General features: G+C 40.8%; 1 protein-coding gene across 2 annotated transcripts in view; it reads right to left on the reverse strand.

Annotated features, from left to right (window-relative positions):
- PPP1CB (protein phosphatase 1 catalytic subunit beta) overlaps nucleotides 1–12709 on the reverse strand; it is a 43223-nt gene extending 30514 nt beyond the window's left edge. The window contains exons 1-2 of one of the 2 annotated variants that reach the window (XM_008980948.5): nucleotides 12624–12709; nucleotides 12271–12409 (exon numbers count right to left, since the gene is read on the reverse strand). In XM_008980948.5, the coding sequence (XP_008979196.1) occupies nucleotides 12271–12322 (52 nt within the window). In that variant the 5' untranslated portion in view covers nucleotides 12323–12409; nucleotides 12624–12709. Of the gene's footprint in view, nucleotides 1–12270; nucleotides 12410–12522 lie in introns of both variants that reach the window. The other variant, XM_078349615.1, reaches the window with a different exon arrangement.
- Nucleotides 12710–24765: the final 12056 nt, after the last annotated feature.

The raw sequence follows: 24765 nt of genomic DNA on the forward strand, positions 1-24765 counted from the left end.
AGCATCAATGGTCAACTTCATTTGCTCTCATGAACTTAACCACTATAAGTTTCATGGGTATTTGTTAGTAATAAAAGCTGAATATCCTAATCCGACCAACGACACAGGATGTTGATGGCTTAGCAGTGACAACTTTATTGTAATTTATTTGTGTTCAGGGCTGATACTGATTTTTTTCTAAATAAGAACCACCACCCTCAATCACTATCACTAAACACAGAAGGGTTTTAGAAATTAGATTTTGCTGCAAATCTAAGTAATTTTTTTCTCTTTTAATTCGAAGTAGCCTCCATTCTACAAAATAGAATGAAAGCTCCCTGAATGTTTTCTAACAAATTCAACCTAAAATTATAAGACAAAAAATATATATATATATGAGAAACATATTATGGTAAGTTATTCCGACAACTAATACTGCTTGAATTGAAGCAAACTGCTTTATTTTTAACTTTTTGAGATGAGGTCTTACTCTACTGCCCAGGCCAGAGTGCAGTGGTATTATCAGGCTCACTGCAGCCTACCGGCTCAAGACATCCTCCCACGTCAGCCTCCCAAACAGCTGGGACTATAGGCATGTGCTACCACACCTGGCTAATTTAATTTGTTTGTAAAGTCGGTGTCTTACTATGTTGCCCAGGCAGGTCTCAAACTCCTGAGCTCAAGTGATCCTCCTGCCTCGGCCTCCCAAAGTGCTGGGATTAAAGGCGCGAGCCACTGTACCTGGTCAGCAAGCTGCTTTATAGATAACTCATGCTGTCAAGTTAAAACAAGTGAGATCTTCATTCCCACACAATTTTGAAGCAGACATATTTTTCAAACTGAAACTAGCGTTCTTCAAACCTTGACTCAAGTGCAAAAAAAATTTCCATATATCAAAATCCATTTAACTGTGCAGCTTCCATCTAACCCTCTATTGGAAGTGATTAATCTGCAATGTAATGACATGCTAAAAGGCAAATATCAGGAGAATTCTATAAATGCTTTCCAAGCAATGAATGTACAGTATGTCCCTATGTGTGTAAAAAGACATCTTCTGAGATGAAATACATAGAATCTCACTACAGATCAGCGTCAAGAGATGACCACTCGCAATCAATTTCGATGACAAAGAACATTAACTTTGAATTTCAATTAAGCAAAATGTATATCCTCTCCCAAAAGAATTCTGTTCTTTACTCAACCATTATATTTCACATTTTGCATCAGTGTAAAAATTTTCCAACGCAGGTTTGTCTTTTCAATGCACAAATCCAAGGGTATGTGATACATGTGTCTATCTGTGTGTTGTGTGTATACTATATTTTATTTTTCACTAAACTTCTGCTACTTCCTCTGGCAAGTTCTTACTTATAACTGCCTTCTCTAAAACAGAATGGCAAGAAAAAAGCACTAATTCCAACACCTATGCATGGTGTCTCATGAATTTTTCTTTTTTGAGACAGGATCTCACTCAGTCGGCCAGGCTGGAATGCAATGGCATGATCTTGGCTCACGGAAACCTCCACCTCCTGGCTTCAAGTGAGTCTCCTGCCTCAACCTATTAGGTGGGTGGGATTACAGGTGTGTACCACCATGCCCAGCTATTTTGTTTGTATTTTTATTAGAGACATGGTTTTACCATGCTGCCCAGGCTGGTCTCGAACTCCTAACCTCAAGGGATCCATCTGCCTCGGCCTCATAATATTTTTAATAATCTATATGATAAAATGGAAAGTGCCCATAAAGCACTCCTGCTGCATCCCAAAGTACAATGGCTGTCACAAAGGAAAGCACTCCCGTGACTGTTTTAGTTCCAAGCTGACCTACACACTTTTTTTCACGAAATACTTTTACTGGGAAGTACAACTGACAAACTATGATTATTCAGACTTAGGTATTTAACTGATACTCCTGAAAATGAACAAAGTGTGCCTGTCATTTCAAGGAAAACAACTGACAGTACTTGTTGCCAATGACAGAATTCAAGCTTTCAACCTACAAACTAAAATCCTAGAAACCTTGTAATTAGCACCATGAATCTGACAGCTTCTCCATAACTAAGGACTCTTCTGATGAGATCTTGTAACATTAACAAATGTCATTTCTGGATACTGTATTACATAATAAGCTGTTTCAACATCTGGACAGCTGTATAATTCAGCTGAATCAGTATTATCCAAATGAACAACACATATTATAAAGTCATGTGTAAGAGCCATTTAAAGTACAAGAAAGATCAATGGATTTTAATGTGAGACCAAAAAAAATTCATGGATATAATTTCAGATTCCACATCTCTTTTAAAATTAACCTTTAAAAAACCACCACTTACTCATTTTTAGTGTAAACATCAGAGAATACACACAATTATCTAAAAGAACTATTAAAATACTCCTCCCTTTTCTAAATACTTATCTGTAGAAATACAGATTTTCCTCATATTCAACCAACGCAATGTATCAAAACAGACTGAAACAACACAGAGATGCAAATTCACCTGTCTTCTGTTAAAAAGACATCAGATTTATGTAAAATGGTGGCACTCTTCTCATAATTTTGATTCAGAAAAGTTATTTTCACAAAAAAAATTTATGCTAAAATGTAATAGGCTGCTACTTTAAATAAAGAACAGAAATTTTATTATTCATTTATTTTGAGACGGAGTCTCGCTCTGTTGCCTGGAGTGTAGTGGTGCACTTGCTGCTCAATGCAACCTCTGCCTCCTGGGTTCAAGCAATTCTTGTGTCTCAGCCTCCAGAGCAGCTGGGAATAGAGGCACATGACACCACGCCCAGCTAACTGTTTTTATATTTTTAGTAGAGATGGGGGTTTCACCATGTTGCCCAGGCTAGTCTCGAACTCCTGGCCTCAAGTAATCCACCTGCCTCAGCCTGCCAAAGTGCTGGGATTACAGCTGTGAGCCACCACGCCCAGCTGAAAACAGAAATTTTAAAATGCTCAGTTTTAACTTCCAATGCAATATTGTTAAATACCTCACATAAATAAAAGCTCATTTTCAATTCTTTATATATATGGAGAATATGAGCGTAAGCGGGTTTCAAGACTCAAAAGTATAAGATACATTGCCCTATAGTTCCTAGCCAAAAGCAAGACACAACAGCACTAAAATCACTTTTCACCATTTTATCCTACCTAGAAATACTTTTCCCTCTCAGCACTGGTATGTCAAGCCAGATTATAAACTCTGGATAATGGGAATAAAGAGACTGTTATACATACTTACATACTCACAAGCCTTCTCAAAATTAGTATGGGGAAGTTCCACGGCTCAGTGGCACAAAGAGCTCTCTGTTACATATTTCCTAGCTCAGGTTTGTACTAAGCAACAATGACAGCTAACATTTTCTGACCTTTAATGGGCCAAGAATTGTCTGAAGGCACTTACTATCACATATGAAGAAGAAACTGGGGCAAAGCTGAAATACACCCAGAATCTGTGTCCTTAATCATTATATAAGATGGCATCCCAATGTATCAATACTTACTAATATTTCTTGAGTAAACACTTAACTGAGTAAACATCTGAATATCATTCAGGATTCACATAATTCTAGTAGTTGGGGGTCTGAAATTCACAAAGCTATCCCTTTCTGCTATTACCTAAAATTAGACCTCACTCTTTCTCACTGACAGGTTTGCAAGTTTCTCCCTCAGAAATCTGGTCTTGGCCCGGGGCACTGGCTCACACATATAATCCCAGCACTCTGGGAGGCTGAGGCAGAGGTCAAGAGTGTCTCTACAGGTGGATTACCTGAGATCAGGAGTTTGAGATCAGCCTGGCCAATATGGTGAAACCCTGTCTTTACTAAATATACAAAAATTAGCCAGGTATGGTGGTGTGCAGCTGTAATCCCAGCTACTCAGGAGGCTGAGGCAGGACAATCACTGCAAGACTCTGTCTCCAAAAAAAAAAAAAGTCTGGTCTTTAATTCAAATAAAAGGCTCAATTCAAACCATATAGATGAAACATACAAGTACCTATAAAGATTCCTTCTTGATTTACTATGAAAAGTTTTAAAATAAGCTATTACAACTGTTAGATATGACATTAGTGAAAGCCATGTAATATCCGATATCCCTAACCTAAGTAAGCTTTTGATTTCTCCAAATCTGGGGAATGAGAGGTAGGACTAGGGGGAAGGTTAAAATGTGTCAGACCAAGTACAGTCACGCACCAAAGGGATACACCTGAGAGATGCAGGGTTAGGTGATTTTGCTGCTGTGCAAACATCACAGACTGGACTCACACAAACTTAGATGGTATGGTCTATTGCTCTTAGGCTAAAAGCATGTTGCACAGTATGTTACTGTACTGAATACTGTAGGCTACTGTAACACAATGGGTGCTTGTGTGTCTAAACATAGAAAAGGTACAGTACAGTAATAAAAATAAAAATATTTTTCTTTAATAGTAAATCAACCTTTGTTTACTGCTTTTACTTTATAAACTTAAAATTTTTTTAAAACATTTTGACTTTTACAGTAACAATTAGCTTAAAAAACAAAAACATAAAGCCATACAAAAAAAATTTTCTTTCTATCCTTACCCAATAAGCCCTTTCCTATTTTTAAAATATTTTTTACTTTTAAACTTTTTTCTGTTAAAGAACAAAAAGACATATACGTACACATTAGCCTAGGCCTACACAGTCAGGATCATCAATATGACTATCTTTTACCTCCACATCTTCACTGGAAGGTCTTCAGGGGCAGTAACATGCATGGATCCATCATCTCCCAGTATACCAACACTTTTTTTCTGGAATGCCACCTGAAGGACCTGCCTGAGGCAGTTTTAAGTTAACTAGTTTTTAAAATAAGAATACATTCCAATGATTTAAAAAAATTATAGTAAATACACAACATAGCTATTTATTACTATATAGTAAATACACAACATAGCTGTTTATTACCATTATCAAGTATTATATACTCTATATAATTGTGTGTTACACTTTTTTTTTTTGAGATGGAGTCTTGCTCTGTCACCCAGACTGGAGAGCAGTGCTGCAATCTCAGATCACTGCAACCTCCCGGGTTCAAGTGATTCTTCTGCCTCAGCCTCCTAGGTAGCTGGGATTACAGACACATGCCACCAAGCCCAGCTAATTTTTGTATTTTTAGTAGAGACAGGGTTTTACCATGTTGACCACGATGGTCTCGAACTCCTGACCTCAAGTGATCCGCCTGGTTTGGCTTCCCAAAATGCTGGGATTACAGGCATGAGCCTGTGTGCCTGGCCTGTGTTATACTTTTACACAACTGGCAGTGCAGTAGGTTTACATCAACATTACCAAAATGTGAGTAATGTGTTGCACTATGACATTATGACTATGATGTCACTAAGTGACAGGAATTTTTCAGTTCCATTATAATTTTACAGGACCACTATCTTACATGAAGTCCACTGTTGACCAAAACATCATTTGATGTAGCATATGACTATAGTCAAAGTAAGAAAGTGTTTTGGTCACCTTGTAACTGACCAGACGGGAACTTGTTACTCAGGGATATTCTGATTAACATTCCTGGAATAAAATTCCTTTATGGTGAAATATGCTATGTTAAAAACTCCCAATTATGCAAGTGTGGGCATGCATAAAAAACCAAAGATGTGCACATAGCATCAATATCTCCACTTGTCTTTGCACAGATGCAGGTAAATTTGGGAAGGGAGGGTTCTGAGGCCAGTGATTTTCACGAAGGTTACATATACTCTCATAAATCACTGTGATCTACATGTGAAGAGTGCAGAGGAAGAATATAAGGACAACCATCCCTTCCCTTTTTCCTACTGTATGACAAATACCAAGGACTGAATTCCTGTATTAAACCAGGAAAAAACTGGCTACTGGTTATTCGTACTTGAATAAGCCTTGAAATGGCTAAAGCTGCTAGAAGCAGTGGCTGCTACCTAAGGGCATAAATTTTATCCAATCACAAATCCTAGAAGACTCGACTGGGAATCCCCATCTACCACACCACTGCTAAATCTATTGACTTTTGCAAACCATTTCTTGCCCTCGGCTTCCTATATGCTACCAAGATTTCAGAATAACCTTTTAGAAATACATAACAATTTAAGTAAATAATTCTAAATATCTTAACATTCCTTCATAACCTGTACTATTTTACCTCTGTTAGAAATGTTTGAAAATGGAGCTGGGCACCTGTAATTCCAGAACTGTGGGAGCCAAGGTGGGAGGACTGCTTGAGCCCAGGAGTTTGAGATCAGCCTGGGCAACAAAGTGAGATTCTGTGTCTACCAATTTTTTTTTTTTTTTTAGTGGTACATGCCTGTGGTCCCAGCTACGTGGGAGGATGAGGTAGGAGGATCACTTGAGCCCAGAGGTTGAGGCTGCAAGTGAGCCGTGTTCATGACGCTGCACTACAACCTGGTGACAGAGCCAGACCCTGCCTCCAAAAATAAAAAACAGGTTAAAAATGCATGCCATTGGAATGTACACTCTTTTAAAAATAAGAAATGTGGAGAATAAGAAAGAAAAAGACCTACTAGATGCAACTATCTTCCCCACTAATCCTGAATCTTAACATAACTCTATCTCCAGACACAATTTAAATAATGTATAAATCCCAACAAATCTTTATCTTACATGTAGATATTTACCAGAAAACCTCCAGGTCTGCATTTAGATAGCAAAATAAAAACACCTCTGGACTACTTCTTCAAACTGTCAGTCTCCCTTACTTGCTGAACTAATTCAGAGAAAACAAATTCCTAATCTCTGAATCAGTTAAAAAAATATGTCACGATCTTTATGTCTCTTCTAGTACGTCATCCAGAAGAATCAAGAGGAAAGATAAATATTCCTTGAGTGATCTCCCCCATTCCCCAACATGCTTTTTTTTCTACCAAGTGTAGCTGTGGAGACACACAAAACACTTCCACTACAACTCGAGGTTGTCAGGAACAACTGGCACTTCTTTCAACCTCCCTAGCCTTTAGGCTGCTGGGTCAGAATTAAACAATAGTAAAGAGGCCTTAAACAATCTGGTAGTTCCTCAAAAAGTTAAACACAGGGTTAGCACATGACCTAGAAATTTCACTCCCAGCTATATACCCAAGGGAATTAAAAGCATATGCCCACAAAAAAAACTTGTACACAAATGTCGACAGCCGCACTACAAGTATTTACAATAGCAAAAGAAGAAAACAATTCAAACGTCCAAATGATGAATGGATTAAAAATGTGGCATATACATATAATAGAATATTATTCAGCCATAAAAGGAATAAAGTATTGATATATACTACAACAAAGATGAATATTACAAACATTAAAAGAAACAGTCACAAAAGACAACATATTGTATGATTTCATTTGTATGAAATGTCCAGAATAGGTAAATCTAAGAGACCAAAAAAAAAAGTAAATAGGTGGGGGCCGGGAAAGAATGGAGAGAAATGAGAAGTGTCTGTTACTAGGAAGAGGGTTTTTTGGGGTGTGTGTGTGAAAACGTTAGAAAGTTCACTTTCGTGATGGCTGCACAATTCTGTGATATACTAAAAATCATATAAACAGGCAAACTGTATGGTATGTGAATCACATCTGGATAAAGCTGTCATTTTAAAACAGAGGGCTTTAATATGCTTTCGTTAACCTATTTCACTTTTCAAATCCATTCATTTATTTTTTAACCTTCAAAAGGACACTAAAAGTTGGTGCAGCAGCTTGCACCTGTAATCCCAACACTTTGGGAGGCCAAGCCTGAAGAATTGCTTGAGCACAGAAGTTCAAGATCAGCCTAGGCAACCAACATACGGAAACCCCATCTCTACCAAAATAAAAAAAATTACCCAGGCGAGGTGGCACATGCCTGTTGTCCCAACTACTGGGGAGACTGAGGGAGGAGTATCACTTGAGACCAGGAGGTCAAGGTTGCAGTGAGCCATGATCAAGCCACTGCATTTCAGCCTGTCTTGAAAAGGAAAACTTAAAAGTGCAGTCTATCAGCCTAACTAAATCTTATGAGTACTATACATGTTTCATAAGAAAGAAAAGGGAAATATCGACACTAAAAGATCACAGGAGTGTCACAAATTCAGACATCTGAATGGTCAAAGTTAAGTGAAAAATGAATTAAAAAAAAAAAAACAGGTACAAACACATCTCAAGATTTTCATAAAACTGTAAGTGGGCCAAAAATATAACACAATCACATTTTGCTATGGAACTTTACACAATGCTAATATTCCACAACTCATACTTTAATAGTCTAGTTCAGCTTTGTGGTAATATGTTTAAAAATACTTTAAGAAAAACTTTTCTATCACACAGCAAATTGCTTTTGGGTATTTTTGAAGACATTTCAATGACAAGGGAAAATGTTCATGATGTAATACTACATGAAAAAACTAACTCATAAAGCTATGTAAATAATATTCTAATGATGTAAAATTATACATTAAGTATACTTTAAACAAAAATATATTAAAATTTCAACAAGGGTTATCTCTGGACTGTGGAATTACAAGGGACTTTTTTTCTTTTAAACCCTAGTTTACAAGTTTCCTACAGTAAGAATGCTGTCCTTTCATAATCAGAAAGCAAATTCTAAACAGTTTCATATTACCACATATATGATACATAATAATAGACATGAATCAACTGGTACATCCCAGTTTTTAAATACCTGGATCAAGACTGTAGTTGGGAACAGAGCCGGCACTATCTTACTCACCCTGCAGCAGTTTTCCACACTAACCTCCCCAACCCATTAGATTCTACTCATTCCACTTCACGTCCGCCAAAATAAACTTAGCACTTACAGTTTGAAGTTCCCCAGGTGATTTTGCTATACTCTCATTCTACCCCCTTAACTCCTTTGAGAACCACTCATCTAGAAGCTTTTACTGGATTTTCCAGGATACTCATACAACTAGCTTCAATTTAAATGATCAAAACAAGATGATAAGCCACAGAATGTGGTCAACAGGGTCACTACAGGGAATAAAGCAGAAATCTTTGGTTTTTAGTTCTAAGCAAAACTTAATCCAAGAAAATATATCAAAAGAATATGCACCATCCAAATAATACGATCGATATTTCTGTTTTACATTAAGTGTCAGACATGTATTAATATGTCCTAAAGGCTCTTTGAAAATATCAAGGTTGGGCAAGGTGGCTCATGCCTGTAATTCCAGCAATTTTGGAGGTCAAGGTGGGTGGATCACTTAAGGTCAAAGTTCAAGACCAGCCTGGCCAGCATGGTGAAACCCCATCTCTACTAAAAATAGAAAACTAGCCAGGTGTGGTGGCATGCAACTGTAGTCCCAGCTACTTGGGAGGCTGAGGCAGGAAAATCGCTTGGACCTGGGAGGCGGAGGCCGCAGTAATCCAAGATCACCCCAGGGCACTCCAGCCTGGGTGACAAGAGTGAAATTCCATCTCAAAAAAAAAAGTTATAACAATAATATGCTCACCTAAAAAAGAAAAACAAAAAGCAACTCATAAAATGTAGTCACCAAAAGTGTGTATAGCTGATTGGTGATTTAATATACTAAAAAAGAAAAAACAATCAGGAATATGTTGTGGGGCTACAGTCAGCATTAATGAGATCAGGCCCTGCTGAATGTTTTCCCTAAAGCAGAAGAAATTCCTGTCAAATTTTTACTTATACTTTCATTTGACACTAAAAAACAAAACACTAACCATAGTTATTCTTGATAGGCAGCTTTACAAAATACCATTAACTCGCATGTAACATTGAAAATCCAGGGGACAATTTTTTTTTAAAGATTAAAAATTATTATTTTACCTTCAAAGCTACTACAAATCAATAAAAATAATTATTTACTAGAAAATTCAAGTCTGCTTTGGACAAGTCTTTCTACAGGTCTAGATTTGAGAAGGAGGTGAAAAACCTAGAATATTTAAGAATCCCTGGGGGGGCACTGTCAAACTAAATATGCTTCCGTAGGATGTAGAAATAATGAAACTCTACTGATAGAATACTACTCTCTGTCTTATGATGAGCAAAGGACAGAGAGGAGGCTGAAAAAGCCTGAAAGTCACTTGTTTATACTGGGAGCTCCTTGAGTGAAGAGATTGTGTCTTATCTTTGGATTCCTGGTGCCTGGTAAGGAGGAGGTCAACATGTTAACGCCTGCTAAATTAAGAGAGAAATGTGTCTGGACTACAATTCTTACGCCCCCCAAAAATGGAAAAAAGATTGTATAAAACCAATTATTCAATTTGAATTCACAAAAACAAACGGAATCCCTTAAGCTATTTTTCCCAGTGTCTTTTTTTCCAGTAACCTTGCACAACTCACTCATGAAGTTTCTGAAATACCTATAATCATAAAAGGTGCATCTAACCTAAGAGGATACAAACATTTTAAAACAAGTCTGGTTTATGCCTATAAAATATATGGAAAATTAAATAAAATATAAAGAAGTTGAGATACAAACATACTTTTAAAATATTTAAATTTACAAGCAAAGTTTAAAACATACAAAAATGGGATGGGTGCCATGGCTCAAGAGGTCAGGAGTTCAAGACCAGCCTGGCCAAAATGGTGAAACCCTGTCTCTACAAAAATACAAAAAAATTTATCCGGGCATGATGGTGGGGTACCTGTAATCCCAGCTACTAGGGAGGCTGAGGTGGAAGAAGCGCTCGAAACTAGGAGGCAGAGGTTGCAGTGAGCCAACATCCTGCCACTGCACTCCAGCCTAGGCGACAAAGCCCTCCAGCCTGGGCCACAGAAGGAGACTCTGTCTCAAAAAAAAAAAAAAAGTAGGCCTATCCTTCCCCAAATGTAAATAAGACATACACATTTTGAAATTAACTGCATTTCCCTCATAGAACAGTTAGAAAATACAAATTTTTTCAAAGCAAATTTCCTCAAAGAACCAGCAAGATGTTCACATCTGTTCACAAAGTCTTACGTAGTCAACACTGACTGCAGGCACCAGGGGGCCTCCCAGGAATAACTTGATAGTAAAGGAAGAGGTAAATAAGAGTTCCTGGTAAAACTTTTGCTTCAGTCTTAAGACTGCTGGATGGCCTTCACATCTGGAGCAAATATACCCTAGTTACACAACCAGTACTCAAAAAACTTGTGTTTTAGATACCAACACATTCGTTGAAAAAAAGGAAATACCCCTTCCCCATCACAATCTTCTTTGATGATTTTCCAATTATAAGTACATTTTGCTTCACTGTAGCAAACAATTATCTTCAGGTAATTTGAAAGCAAACAGTACATATGCAATCCTTGGACGGCAGCTAACAGAGGCCTCCAAATTGCTAAAAAAGGTTTAAAGGCTTTTCTACACACTCACAAATTAGTGATGACACAAATTTTAGGGTAGAGGACTGTTTGGCAGAAGACTGCATTTAACTTGGAATAACATCCTGCAATGAATCAATAACATTGAACTCCTGGCTAGTCTACCTCTTCATTTTCCCCCCTTACCTTCCCACCAGCATAGAACTATTCAATCAAAACACTAGGGCCCAGAAAGCTCAAATGCTGCGTAGACTTGCAGATACCTTTTGAACATAAGGCAGGCTTTAAAAATAGGTATTCACTAAGTTTGTGCAGAAATTAAGCTCTGCTCAAATCAAACGCAGAAGCCTTCAGCAAAGGCATCTCCATACTTCCCATGTCTTACGTGCATCTTCAACCTGATCACATATTTTGTCTTACAAATTTTTTTTTAGGCCAAGAAACAAATGGCGGAAAAAATTCCCGCTAATTTTATCCTCTCTTTAATAAGAATCCATTCTGTAGCATCACGTAAAAATGCAGAGCAGACGAAGCAGTCCTCATGACAGGTACATATATACACACACATAATTCACTCCCGAAACGACAAACGGAGGCAGCCAAGGGCAATGCACAAAGAGAACAGAGAAGAAACGGATTCCATCGACACAAAGCCCGGCGGCAGGCATCCTCTCTGCCACCTCGGAGGGGTCACCGGAGGCGAGAACGACGGCGCGCGGAGCCCGGCGGCCTTTCCGAAAGGCTCTTCCGTAGACCCGCTCCGCACAGCCTCCAGCCAGCGCACCTGGCCCCCAAGGGTACGCGGGGACGGCCCCCTCTCCCCCGATCGCACTCCCGGGGGCCGCTCCCCAGCGTCCAGCAGCCTCCTCGCCCCGCCAGCCGCGCCGCGCTCCCAGAGACTCGTCTCGGGGCGGGAAAGGGGTCCCGTCGCGTTTCGGCGGCGGAGGGGGACGCTAGGGGTCGGCGGCGACGCCCAGCCTCCCTCTGTGTCGCGGCCCGGCGCGCACTCACCCTCCAGCAGCCGGGTGATGAGGCTGTCCACGTTCAACTCCCCGTCCGCCATCTTGTCGGCACAGACTCTCCTTCCCGGCAGCGGGAACAAGGGCTTCTCGGCGGCGGAGGCTTCGGCGACGGCTCGGCGTTCTCTCACCTACAAGTCACGCGGCGTTTCGACCCCGGCTCCAACTCCCCCTTTTCCCGGGCCCTCCCCCCACCCCCTCCCCGCCGGGTAGCAAGAGCGCGCGCACAGTCGGAGGCACCCACGGAAAATAAATAAATAAACAAGAGGGGCCCCCACGAACAGGGCCGCGTCAGACCCAGGCCGCCACCTCCTCCTCGGCACCGCCCAACTCCGCAAAGCTCACCAGCGCCGCCGACGGCCCCACCCGCAGCGCCACTCACTCCGCACGGCCCTTGCCCGCCGCCGCGCAACGCAGTTCTCTGCGCAAGCGCGCGGCGCGCTCCTCGCCGAGGTTTGCCTCGACGCCCGGGCCGCCGCGCAGTCGCACTGGAGCGGCTTCTCCCGTCGCCGTCTTCGCGCAGGTGCGTCGCCCTCTCTCTCCATGTCCACGGCGCCAAGTCTCGCCGCGGCGGCGCAGGCGCCCGGGAGGTTCCCCGGCTTTGCAGCGCTAAGGAAACCCGGGTTACGCTGGGCGCGCTGGGGCAGGGCTGACCTTCCCATTTCTCTGCTCCACCGGCCCTGGTTTCTCCGCAGACTTGGTGGTTGCGCCCTTTCGGCCTCGCTTTTCTTTTCTTGGCTTCATCCCCTGCACCTGCAAGCAGTTCCTCGTGTTTCTTTCGTTAGCCGAGAAACGCGAACTGCAGCGTTTAGAACCCGGCTTTGCGCGTGTGGAAAGCAATAAAGGGTTACTCTGCTGGAGTTCGACATTGCAAATAAAGATCTTTATCCCCTGCGGTTCCACAAAGCTAGTTCCGCAGGCATTCTGGTTGAAGGAAGAGTTAAAGTGGGCCCTGGAGGAGTCAGCAATAATACAGTATTCATGGGTGCAGATGACTGCCTGTGTCTAGCGCTTTCTCTTATCTTAAATCTCCATCCACACCGTGGGTTTTTTTTTTTCCACGGTGTGTTTCTGTTCCTGTCTCCAGTATATTGCTTAATCGTCATCCTACCTGGTAATTATTTTTCCTTTTTTCTCCCACTCTCGACTCAGCTCCTAGGTGATAAAAACACACTAACTTACCTTTATGCCCACTGCACCCACCAAGTGTTTCCATCCCATAATACCGCCTCTAGAAAGGCAGGAGGAGAAGCAGTCAGGCTAAGGATCTAGGCAAGCCTAATCTTTTGTCCTGTTTTAGGAGGTGGCCAGCCCTTACTCATTCCACAGGTGTTTTTTTCCAGACCTGATGTTGCCCCAAGCCCGAAGCAGTGCCTCCCCAACTCATGTATCGCTTATAGTAGCTGACATTTGTTCAGATCCCTGGATGGGCTCTGGCACGGTTGTGTGTGTGTGTGTGTGTGTGGTTTTCACTCACGTTGTTTCACTCTTGTTGCCCAGATTGCGGTGCAGTGGCGCAATTTCGGCTCGCTGCAACCTCTGCCTCCTGGGTTCAAGCTATTCTCCTGCCTCAGCCTCCCTAGTAGCTGGGATTACAGGCGCCCGCCACCACGCCCAGCTAATTTTTTGTATTTTTAGTAGAGCCAGGGTTTCAGCATGTTGGCCAGGGTGGTCTTGAACCCCTGACCTCAGGTAATCCACCTCCCAAACTGCTGGGATTATAGGCGCACTGTTTTAAATATTACACCCGTGTTACTTCGTTTAACCCTTAGACAGCCCTGTGAGGTAGGTGCTATTCATATCTCTACTTTGTAGATGGGATTCATTGAGGCACAGATGGTTAAAAACCTAGCCCAAATCACACAAATAAGCAGCAGAGCTGGGATTCAAACGCAGGCATGTAGTACGAGAGTCTACATTCTTAACAATTGCGATATTCTCCCTCTCCCTAAATGTGGGCTGAGTTGCTGAAACACGCACGTGCTCTGGGGGAGAAGAAGCTTTGTCCAACCTAGTGCTTTCTAATATCCAGATGACCTAGAGCTAGGATTTCTAAGGCCTTTTTTTCAACCTTAGTTTTCTCTCCATTTCGAGACTGAGTGTACAATGATGGTGAACACAACAGGCAGCAAGCTGCAATGGTGGTCCTGGCTGGAGGAGTTTTCACAGACTCTGCAGTCATCTGTGGAGGTGAACTGGCAGCTCTGTAGTTTTCACAGATCACTGCTAGCTCATTTCCAGGCTTATAGGAGTGAAGACCTGGCTCATTATCACTCTTTGTTGTTTTGTTAAATTTATTTACACCCTACTTCATTCCAGAGGAAAGGATTTAACGTAGTTTACATAAATGCATACAGCAGGGTAAATTAAAAATAAGTACAGAGAAAAATAGTACAAAAGAAAACTGTGAGTGGGAAAGATAAGATGAAGCCAGCAGTTTTGTATGCAAAATTCATAGTGTAAGGTCCTATTGGTTTGCTGGAGATAGGCCACATATATGACTCTCAGTTTTCTAGCAACCAAGGAGAAGATCAGTTACAAGTAGAGTAGGTGTTTTGGCTAAGCTGGAACTAGGACTTGAATATAGCAGCTTGTGGAGTTAAATGCCACTTGCCCACATCTCTTCCATGAGCCTCAAGTGTAACAGAATGCCTAGGAGCACAAAAATAGGTGCCTACTTAGCCTCTAGTTTTCATAGGGACCATGAATCCCATGAAAAACAGCTTCGAAGGCTGGGCACTGTGGCTCACTCCTGTAATACCAGCACTTTGGGAGGCCGAGGCAGGTGGATCATGAGCTCAGGAGCTGAAGACCAGCCTGGCCAAGATGGTGAAACCTCATCTCTACTAAAAATACAGAAATTAGTTGGGTGTAGTGGCAGGTGCTTATATTCCCAGCTACCTGGGAGGCTGAAGTAGGGAGAATAGCTTGAACCTACTGCACTCCAGCCTGGATGACAGAGTGAGACTCCATCTCAATCAATCAATCCATCAATCAATAAAAGAACTTTGAACCCTGTCCACAATTAGGGTTTAAGTATATGCAGACATGTTTAAAGGACAAGGAACACTCAAAGGAAATGATTGCACAGAGAGAAAGTGAGCATCTGAGAGAAAATCACCATCACCGCAAGTGAGCAGAGGGAGGCTGGTCTCAGCAGAGTTTTGAGTACTTGACTGCCGATGTTACTTTCTCCACCCCCACCGGGTTTTCCAGTGCCTTCAGTCCTGGGCAAGAATGGGCCACTGTAAAAATGAAAGAGCTTTATCACTAGGGGCCCAGCCAACTTTTCTGTGGGATCTCCCTCCAAAATAATTAAGAGTTCAGAATGCTTCAGATTTTGAAGTGAAACTGGTACATATATTAAATGTTACTTAATAACCCAACAGTTTCTGGGGCAGCTCACCATAATCCCAAACATTAGCCACCACCCTTAACCCCTTCAGAGTAAAATGTATTTATTGAAAGAAGTTGGGAAAATGAAGGAAAAAAATATAAAAATCACCTATAATCTTACCATAGATGGCAGTTTCCCTGTCTTATTTCTGAACCTGAATAAAGGTTGTTAAACATTTACCAGCACACCATTAGGCTTAGGGAGACATCTTAATTATCATGCATGTTAATATTCTTGGGTAATTCCAGAAATGTCTATGAAGGGAAACTTCGGTTCTTTATCTGGACTTCCTGATTGCAGGGTGTTTGGGCACCATGATTTAGGGGTCTTAATAAAATTATTGTTTTATTTTTACTAATAGGTAATGTCTGCCTATTAGATAAAGGCAGAGTAGTGCTCAGAGGAACCCAACCATCTCTGTATTGAGACCAGAGAGCTGTCTCTATGGATTATCCTCAGAGCAGGCATTTTGGAACACAGTAAACAGCAGCCTCGTGACTCGTTAGTAAACACAATAAAGACTTTCATAGGGATGTTTTTCTTTTCTTTCTTTTCTTTTTTTTTTTTTTTTTTTTCTGAGATGGGGTTTCACTCCTGTGGCCCAAGCTGGAGTGCAGTGGTGCGATCTTGGCTCACCATAACCTCCACCTTCCGGGTTCAAGCAATTGTCCTGTCTCAGCATCCCAAGTGGCTGAGACTATAGGAATGCGCCACCACGCCCGGTTAATTTATTGCCTTTTTAGCAGAAACAGGGTTTCACCATGTTGATCAGGCTGGTCTCAAACTCCTGACCTCAGATGATCCGCCTGCCTTGGCCTCTTGAAGTGCTGGGGTTACAGGCATGAGCCACAGCGCCTGGCTGGCTCTCAGTATTAGCCAGTAGCCAATCTGGTATGAAAGTGAGTAGGTTAGGTAGCAAAATGTGGAGGTTGTGTTATATAGTTCTTTGCTGCTCTGGCTTAATCCAAGATGACTTTTAAATGAATGAATCAACATTCATTGGGCTGTCTTTCCATAAATATGATTCTTCTCAATCAAGTGTTTAATAAAGTCTTAAGTAGCAGTAAGTTTAAATTTTACTAGTTGTATCTGGAGGGCAGCCATTCTTTATGTCACATGTCTTAAGCTTTTATAGTCAGCTTAATTCAAGAAAATTGAAAAACCAGACAAAGATATATATGCATCTGTAGGAGGCTACCCCTCTCAATACAGAGCCAGGCCTAGGTGGTACAGCCAGGCAAGGCCAAGATTTGATCTTAAGATTTACTTTTGGTTTCATCTCAGTACACATATGAGAGTAATCCAGATGCCAGAGTTATTGGTCAAGCCATAAGGCACATCCTCAGCCATTTTAGGCCCACCAAATTATAAAGCAAATATAAATAAATGCTGTCTTCCCTGCCCGTGGTCAGTAACCTCCCCCTGCTGCCCCAGCACACAGTCTCTCTCTCTTTTCTCCCTCTGTTTGTCTTAAACTAACTCTAGTATATCCCTATCCTTCAAGATAAACTGATTGAAAAACAAATGTATAGTAATTGAAGGAGTTAATTGCCTATTTAGAACTATTAACTATAAGGCAATTAAAGCTAGATGAACAGCTGTCACAAGTAATGACTATTGAATTGTTGAAGAGTTGATCTGTGGCCTTTCTTTTTTTCTCTTAATTAGATTACAGGGCCAGTTGTCTATCTAGGGCAAGCAGCCCTAGTTTGTTACAATAAAACCGTGTCATCTACACAGGTAAGAATGTTTCTCTTTCATTGCTTTCCCCCTCCAACACACCATCCTGCTCATTGAAACAGATACCAGGAAATAACTGTTTGGTGAAAAGTAAACTATACGTGAATGTTTCAAATAAAACAAGGTACTGTAAATCTTTTGTTTCTTGTTGCTCTGTTCTTCCTATAGTATATCCAAATCACATTTAATTCACCTTTTCAGTTGGAGGTTTACTTCTAAATGGCTTAATTTTTTTTTTTTTTTTTTCCTTTTTGAGACAGTCTCACTCTGTCACCCCGGCTGGAATACAGTGGCTCATTAACAGCTAACTGTAGCTTCAACCTCTCAGGCTCAAGCAATCCTTCTGCCTCAGCCTCCCAAGTAGTAGCTGAGACCATAGGCACTTGCCACCACGCCCAGCTAGTTTTCTTATTTTTTAGTAGAGACAAAGTCTCACTGTGTTGCCCAGGCTGGTCTTGAACTCCCGGGCTCAAGAAATCCTCCCATCTCAGCCTCCCAAAGTGCTAGGATTACAGGTGTGAGCCACTGTACCTGGCCCTAAAAGGATTTTATAAGTCTCTGTTTCAATTGGTTTTGGTAGATAAGACAAGGAAAGCATTAATTTTTTATGTAGTTATAAAATGAGTAGCTTCTCATAATATGTGAGACCACATTACAATTAATAACATATGCCTGCTAAAACTAAAGCCAAACTGTTTGTGAGCTGTGAAAAATGTTTGTCAGAGTTACATCCAACACCAATAGGTCTTTTATATAGGAAACACCGGTTAAATAGAAGATTTATTAACTATTATTTTAATCTTGATTTCAACCAGATCCAGTCTATCATAATAAATTCTTAATTGAAATGCCCTATGGTACTTGTTATTTAAGAAAACCTTACAGTGAATAGACCTCTGAAGCAAAAAGAATAATGAATCAATTAAGTATTTGTGAAACACTTAGTGAGTTTGAGTGTGTTGAAGAAGGCATGACTTCCCAACTTTCAAGTTGTTTAATGACTATATGGGAAAATGACCACAAAATTACTTGAATAGTAGGAAAAGAATTGGCTTAGAGGTGAGAGACCAAAGCAGCTAAATAACCGTAGACAATTCTATCTTTCTGAACCTTGGGTTCATTACGTACAAAATGTGCCCATTAATAAATGATCTCCAAATCTTTCAGCTCAAACAAGTCTCTGATTCTAAGACACACAAACAGATCCCAAAATGTAACATAATATTGTACATGCCGTCCCCAGCTCAGGAACTGGATCAACTCCAAAGGGTCAATTGTTTGCAACATGGAATATATTTTCCCACAGAGACTGTGGTACAAATGGTGGTTAAACTCCCAGATCAGTCTGCAAAATCAATTTACTCCTTAATGTAACTAAAGAAGAGTGTCCATGGCAATATGGACTCTAGCCACCAATTATAACAGAGTTTGTTTGGGAAAATCTATTGAGGATTCAATGGATTGAAATGAAAATCTATTTGGCATGGCTGAAAACATCTCTCGGTGTTTTCTACTACCCTGAGCAATAGGTGTGAAGACAATTCTAGTTCCAATTTATGTACAGACCTCGGCCCTATATGGGAGACAAAGGTTGGGCTGGCAGCATGGAGAGTAAACGATGCTCTGAAACCTCTGGATCCATGGGGGGCATGGGGTGGGGGGGAAACACAGGATGTGGTGGGTTGAGCACAGTTCATGATGTCTAGGAGTTTGATTGCTAGGAAGGAGCCAACTCCCAAACCAAAGGATGGGGAATGTCAAGGCAGAAGGAAGAAAGGGAGCGAACATACTGTGCTGGGAGCTTTTTTAAAAAAAGATACAATTACTTTTAATCTCACTCACTTTGCTATTGAGGAAGTTGTGATTTAGAAAGGTTAAATTATAGCTGGGTGTGGTGGCTTATACCTGTAATCCCAGCACTTTGGGAAGCCAAGGCAGAAGACTCACTTGAGCCCAGGAGTTCGAATCCAGCCTGGGCAACATAGCAAGACCTCATCTCTACTAAAAAATTTCAAACTTGGCCAGGCCCCGTGGTGTGTACCTGTAGTCCTAGCTACTTCTGAGACTGAGGCAGGAGAATCCCTTGAGCATAGAAGGTTGAGGATGCAATGAGCTATGATCATGCCACTACATTCCAGCCTGGGTGTCAGAGCAATCTCTAGGGAAAAAAAAAGTTGCCATGATTTACCAGCAAAACTAGGACTTGAATCTCAATCTCTCCATCTTCAGATTTTTACTTGAAAGCCTTCATGCTGTGCAACCAACAGCCTACTCTTTTCATCCCTCTCCTTCCTGTGCAAGAACACCCTAGAACCCAGGGTCCCCTGCCCACCTTTATTCTTATTTTTTATTCTCTGCTCTTCAGGGCAACCTGGTCAGCAATTAGCACAGCATTTTTCTGTTTTGCCTCTGTGTGTTTTAATGGTGCCATCAGCTCAAAGAATGACTTTATTGTTGCTAAAAAGAAGTTGTTCTGGCCCCTCATATTCCAGTTCAGGCCTTAACAAACCACTCAGAGAATGTGATTGAGAGATCCCAAGCTGTAGGAACATTTGGGTACTTCTAGTAGTGACATTTGTATTAAGACAGAGCCCAACCTGGTTGGGAATCCTATGTCCGAATGCCCAGGTGACAGGCATTGCTCCTTTGTCAGAACGGTTCCTGGCTGGAGGTTTGTAAGTGTACCATGTGCTGGGAATTTTTACTGACACGATCACAATTAATCCCTCAGAAAATCCTGTGCAGTAAGTAGTTTCCCTTTTATAGATGTGGGAATGAATCAAGGCTCAGAAGCTTTGACTTGTCTCTAGGCGCCAGGTCAGTCCAATTCCAAAGCCCTGGCTGGAATACCCAGGCAGTATGATTTTGGAGAGGCTGGGCTAGTCAGGTGGACTAGCGCTGACACTCTGTGGTGGGAAAAGGTGAGTGGAGGTGGGGTGGGGCAGTGAATGTAACTTGATGGCAAGGATTGTTAACTCACAGCAGGAAAGTGGGGGAGGCAGAGCAGAATATGGGTGGTTCTGGCAGTGGGACAGAGTCTTTAGGAATGAGGAGAAGAGGTCATCCCCAGCTATCTCCAGGGGAAAGGTAGGGAGTGCCTTTCCTGCATATCCAAGGGGGCTCCTTGGCCAGAAAAACATTCACAAGAAGCAGCTGTCTTTTGTCCACATTCCATTTCTAAAAATTTTGATTTTTGGTTTGGGGGTACATGTTAAGGTTTGTTACATAGATAAACACATGTCACTTGGTTTGTTGTACATATATTACATCACACAGGTAAGTACCTGGGGTTTGTTAAGGCCTGAACTGGAATATGAGGGGCCAGAACAAATTAAGCTTAGTACCCAATAGTCCTCTTTTCTGCTCCTCTCCCTCCTACTCTCCCCTCTCAAGTAGACCTCAGTTATTTCCCTATTGTTATTTCCTTTTTTGTGTTTCTAAGTTCTTATCATTTAGCTCCCACTTATAAGTGTGACATGTGATATTTGGTTTTCTGTTCCTGCATTAGTTTGCTAAGGATGATAGTCTCCAGCTCCATCCATGCATCCATGTTCCCTCAAAAGACATGATCTTGTTTGTTTGTTTTTGAGACAGAGTCTCACTCTGTCACTTAGGCTGGAGGGCAGTGGCACAATCTTGGCTCACTGCAACCCCTGCCTCCTTCAAGTGATTCTCCTGACTCAGTCTCCTGAGTAGCTGGGATTATAGGCATCTGCCACCATACCTGGCTAATTTGTGTATTGTAAGTACAGACCGGGTTTCACCATGTTGGCCAGGCTTGTCTCAAACTCCTGACCTAAGATGATCCCAAAGTGCTGGGATTACAGGCATGAGCCACCGTGCCCAGCTTGATCTTGTTCTTTTTTTTTTTATGGCTCCATAATATTACATGATGTATATGTACCACATTTTCTTTATCCAGTCTGTCATTGATGGGCATTTAGGTTGATTCCATGTCTTTGCTATTGTGAACAGTGCTGCAATAAACATTCACATGTATGTGTCTTTACGGAATATTCCTATTCCTCTGGGTATATACCCAGTAATGGGATTGCTGGGTCGAATGGTAGTTCTGCTTTTAACTCTTTGATGAATTATCATACTGCTTTCCACAATGGTTGAATAAATTTACATTCCCACCAACAGTGTATGTATAAGGGTTCCCTTTTCTCTGCAACCTCACCAGTATCTGTTATTTTTTGACTTTTTAATAATGGCCATTCTGACTGGTGTGAGGTGGTATCTCATTGTGGTTTTGATTTCCATTTCCCTAATGATCAGTGATATTGAGCTATTTCTCTTATGCTTCTTGGCCACATGTATGTCTTCTTTTGAGAAGTGTCTAGAAGTGTCCTTTGCACACTTTTCAATGGTGTTGTTTTTCTCTTGTAAACTTAAGTTCCTTATAGATGCTGGATATTAGGCCTTTGTCAGATGCATGGTTCACAAATATTTTCTCCTATTCTGTAGGTTGTCTGTGTACTCTGTTGATAGTTTCTTTTGCTGTGCAGAAGCTCTTAAGTTTAGTTAGATCTCATTTGTCAACTTTTGCTTTTGTTGCAATTGTTTCTGGTGTCTTTGTCATGAAATATTTGTCCATTCCTATGTCCAGGATAATATTGCCTAGATTGTCTTCCAGAGTTTTTATAGTCTCGGGTTTTACATTTAAGTCATGAATCCATCTTAAGTTGATTTTTGCATGTGGTATAAGGAAGAGGTCCAGCTTCAATCTTCTGCATATGGCTAGCCAGTTATCCCAGCCCCATTTTTGAATAGGGAGTCTTTTCCCCATTGCTTGTTTTTGTCAGCTTTGTCAAAGATCAGATGGTTGTAGATGTGTGGCCTCATTTCTGGGCTGACTATTCTGTTCCCTTAGTCTATATGCCTGTTTTGTACCAGTACCATGCTGTTTTGGTCACTGTTGCCTTGTAGTATAGCTTGAAACCCAATTCAGCAGCACATCAAAAAGCTTATCCACCATGATCAAGTAGGCTTCATTTCCAGGAAGCAAGTTTGATTCAACATACAAAAACCAATAAATGTGATTCATCACATAAACAGAACTAAAGACAAAACCACATGATTCTCTCAATAGATGCAGAAAAGGCTTTTGATAAAATTTAACCTCACTTCATGTTAAAAACTCTCAGTACTCTAGGTACTGAAGGAACGTCATACCTCAAAATAATAAGAGCCATCTATGACAAACTCACAGCCAACATTATGCTGAATAGATAAAAGCTGGAAGCATTTCCCTTGAAAGCTGGCACAAGACAAGGATGCCCTCTCTCACCACTTCTATTTAACATAGTATTGGAAGTCATAGCCAGAGCAATCAAGCAATAGAACAAAATAAAGCATATCTAAATAGAAAGAGAGGAAGTCAAACTATCTCTGTTTGAACACAACATGATTCTATATCTACAAAACCTCATAGTCTCAGTCCCAAAGCTCCTTCAGCTGATAAACAACTTCAGCAAAGTTGCAGGATACAAAATCAATGAACAAAAATTACTAGTATTTCTATACACCAACAACAACCAAACCAAGAGCCAAATCAGAAAGTTAATCTCATTCACAATTGCCACACAAAAAATAAAATACCTAAGAATGTAGCTAACCAGGGAGGTGAAAGATCTCTACAATGACAATTGTAAAACACTGCTCAAAGAAATCAGAGAAGACACAAACAAGTGGAAAAACATCCCATGCTCATAGATAGGAAGAACCAGTCTCATTAAAATGGCTATACTGCCTAAAGCAATTTATAGATTCAACACTATTTCTATCAAACTACCAACAACATTCTTCGTAGGTCTAGAAAAAAATACTTTAATATCTATATGGAACCAAAAAAGAACAGCTAAGACAATTCTAAGCAAAAAAGAACAAAGGTGGAGAAATTTTGTCCACATTGCTATGCCAGACCTGTATGTATGACAAGTGCTCAGAGGTGTGGTTCAGATCCTAAGCCTTTTAGAATCCCAAAGGTGGGGGAGGAGGGCGCAGGGGATGAGGTCAGACAAAGCCTTAATAGCAGTGATGCCACTAAAGGATTTGAACTGGGTTGTGAAATATTATGAGATTTGGATCAGTGGCTTTCTTAATACATAATACTTGTATATTTATGGGGTATGTGTGATATTTTGATACATGAATACAATGTGTGATGATCAAGCCAGGGTGTCTAGGATATCTATCACCTGAAACCTTATCTTTGTGTTGGAAACATTTCAAATCTTCTCCTCTAGCTATTTTGAAACGTATAGTATATTGCTATTAACAATAGTCATTTACTGTGCTATTGAACACTACTACTTATTCCTTCTAGCTAACTGCATTTGTACCCATTAACCAACCTCTCTTCACCGCCATCCCCCAACCCTTTCTAGCCTCTAGCAACCATAATTCTACTCTCTACCTGAATGAGATCAACTTTTTTAGCTACCACATATGAGTGAGAACATTCAATATTTGTCTTTTTCTCTTCTGGTTTAGTTCACTTAAACTAATGATCTATAGTTTTGTCCATGTTTCTGCAAATGACCATATTTCATTCTTTTTTATGGCTGAACAGTATTCCTTTGCATAATATATATCGCATTTTCTTTTTCCACTCATCCATTGCTGGACTAGATAAGTGATTTTTTGATTAAAGTAGCTGCATGTTTGTTGGCAGAATCACCTAGGGAGCTTTTTCAAAATACCAGTGTTTGATTTCTCCTCCTCCCCCAAGAACATCATAACTATTTCTCAGCATTGGGAGTGGAGGAGAATATATTTTGTAACAATACTCAAGGGAATTCTGATAGGGACACATTCATCCCTCATGCCTTTTCACTGATAAAGATTTAAAAAAATAAAAGATGTAAAAGAGACCAATTCAGCTAGAAGAGACAGGGGAGGGCTCTTCCTGTGAAGGGGTTGTAAAAAAGAGGAGACTGAGGTGCCTGGAGCAGAGGGTGCATCAGAGGAAGTAGTAGGAAATAGGGTGGGGTAATTAAGAAGGGAGGTCAAGAAGAAATTGGAATGCTAGGTCAGAGAGTTTAAACCAGATGTTGTTGGAAATCAGAAATTATTCATGCATTCGTTTGTTCAATAAATATTTATGAGCACCTACTCTTGTCAGGCACTGTGTCACGTGCTGGGGAAACAGCGGAGAATGAAGTAACGCCCTTTCCTGCATAAAGCTTATGTTCTACTAGGAGAGGAGAAGAGATCAATCTATCCCAGTTTGCCTGGGACATTTCTGTTTTTAGCACTGAAATTCTGCCCAGGAACTTCTTGGATAAACCAGAATGGTTGGTTCTCTAGGAGATAAGACTGTGTGTGTCCGTGTGTGTGTGCCTG

The sequence above is a fragment of the Callithrix jacchus genome, chromosome 14 (genome assembly GCF_049354715.1).
Source record: "Callithrix jacchus isolate 240 chromosome 14, calJac240_pri, whole genome shotgun sequence".
NCBI classification, from domain to species: domain Eukaryota; kingdom Metazoa; phylum Chordata; class Mammalia; order Primates; family Cebidae; genus Callithrix; species Callithrix jacchus.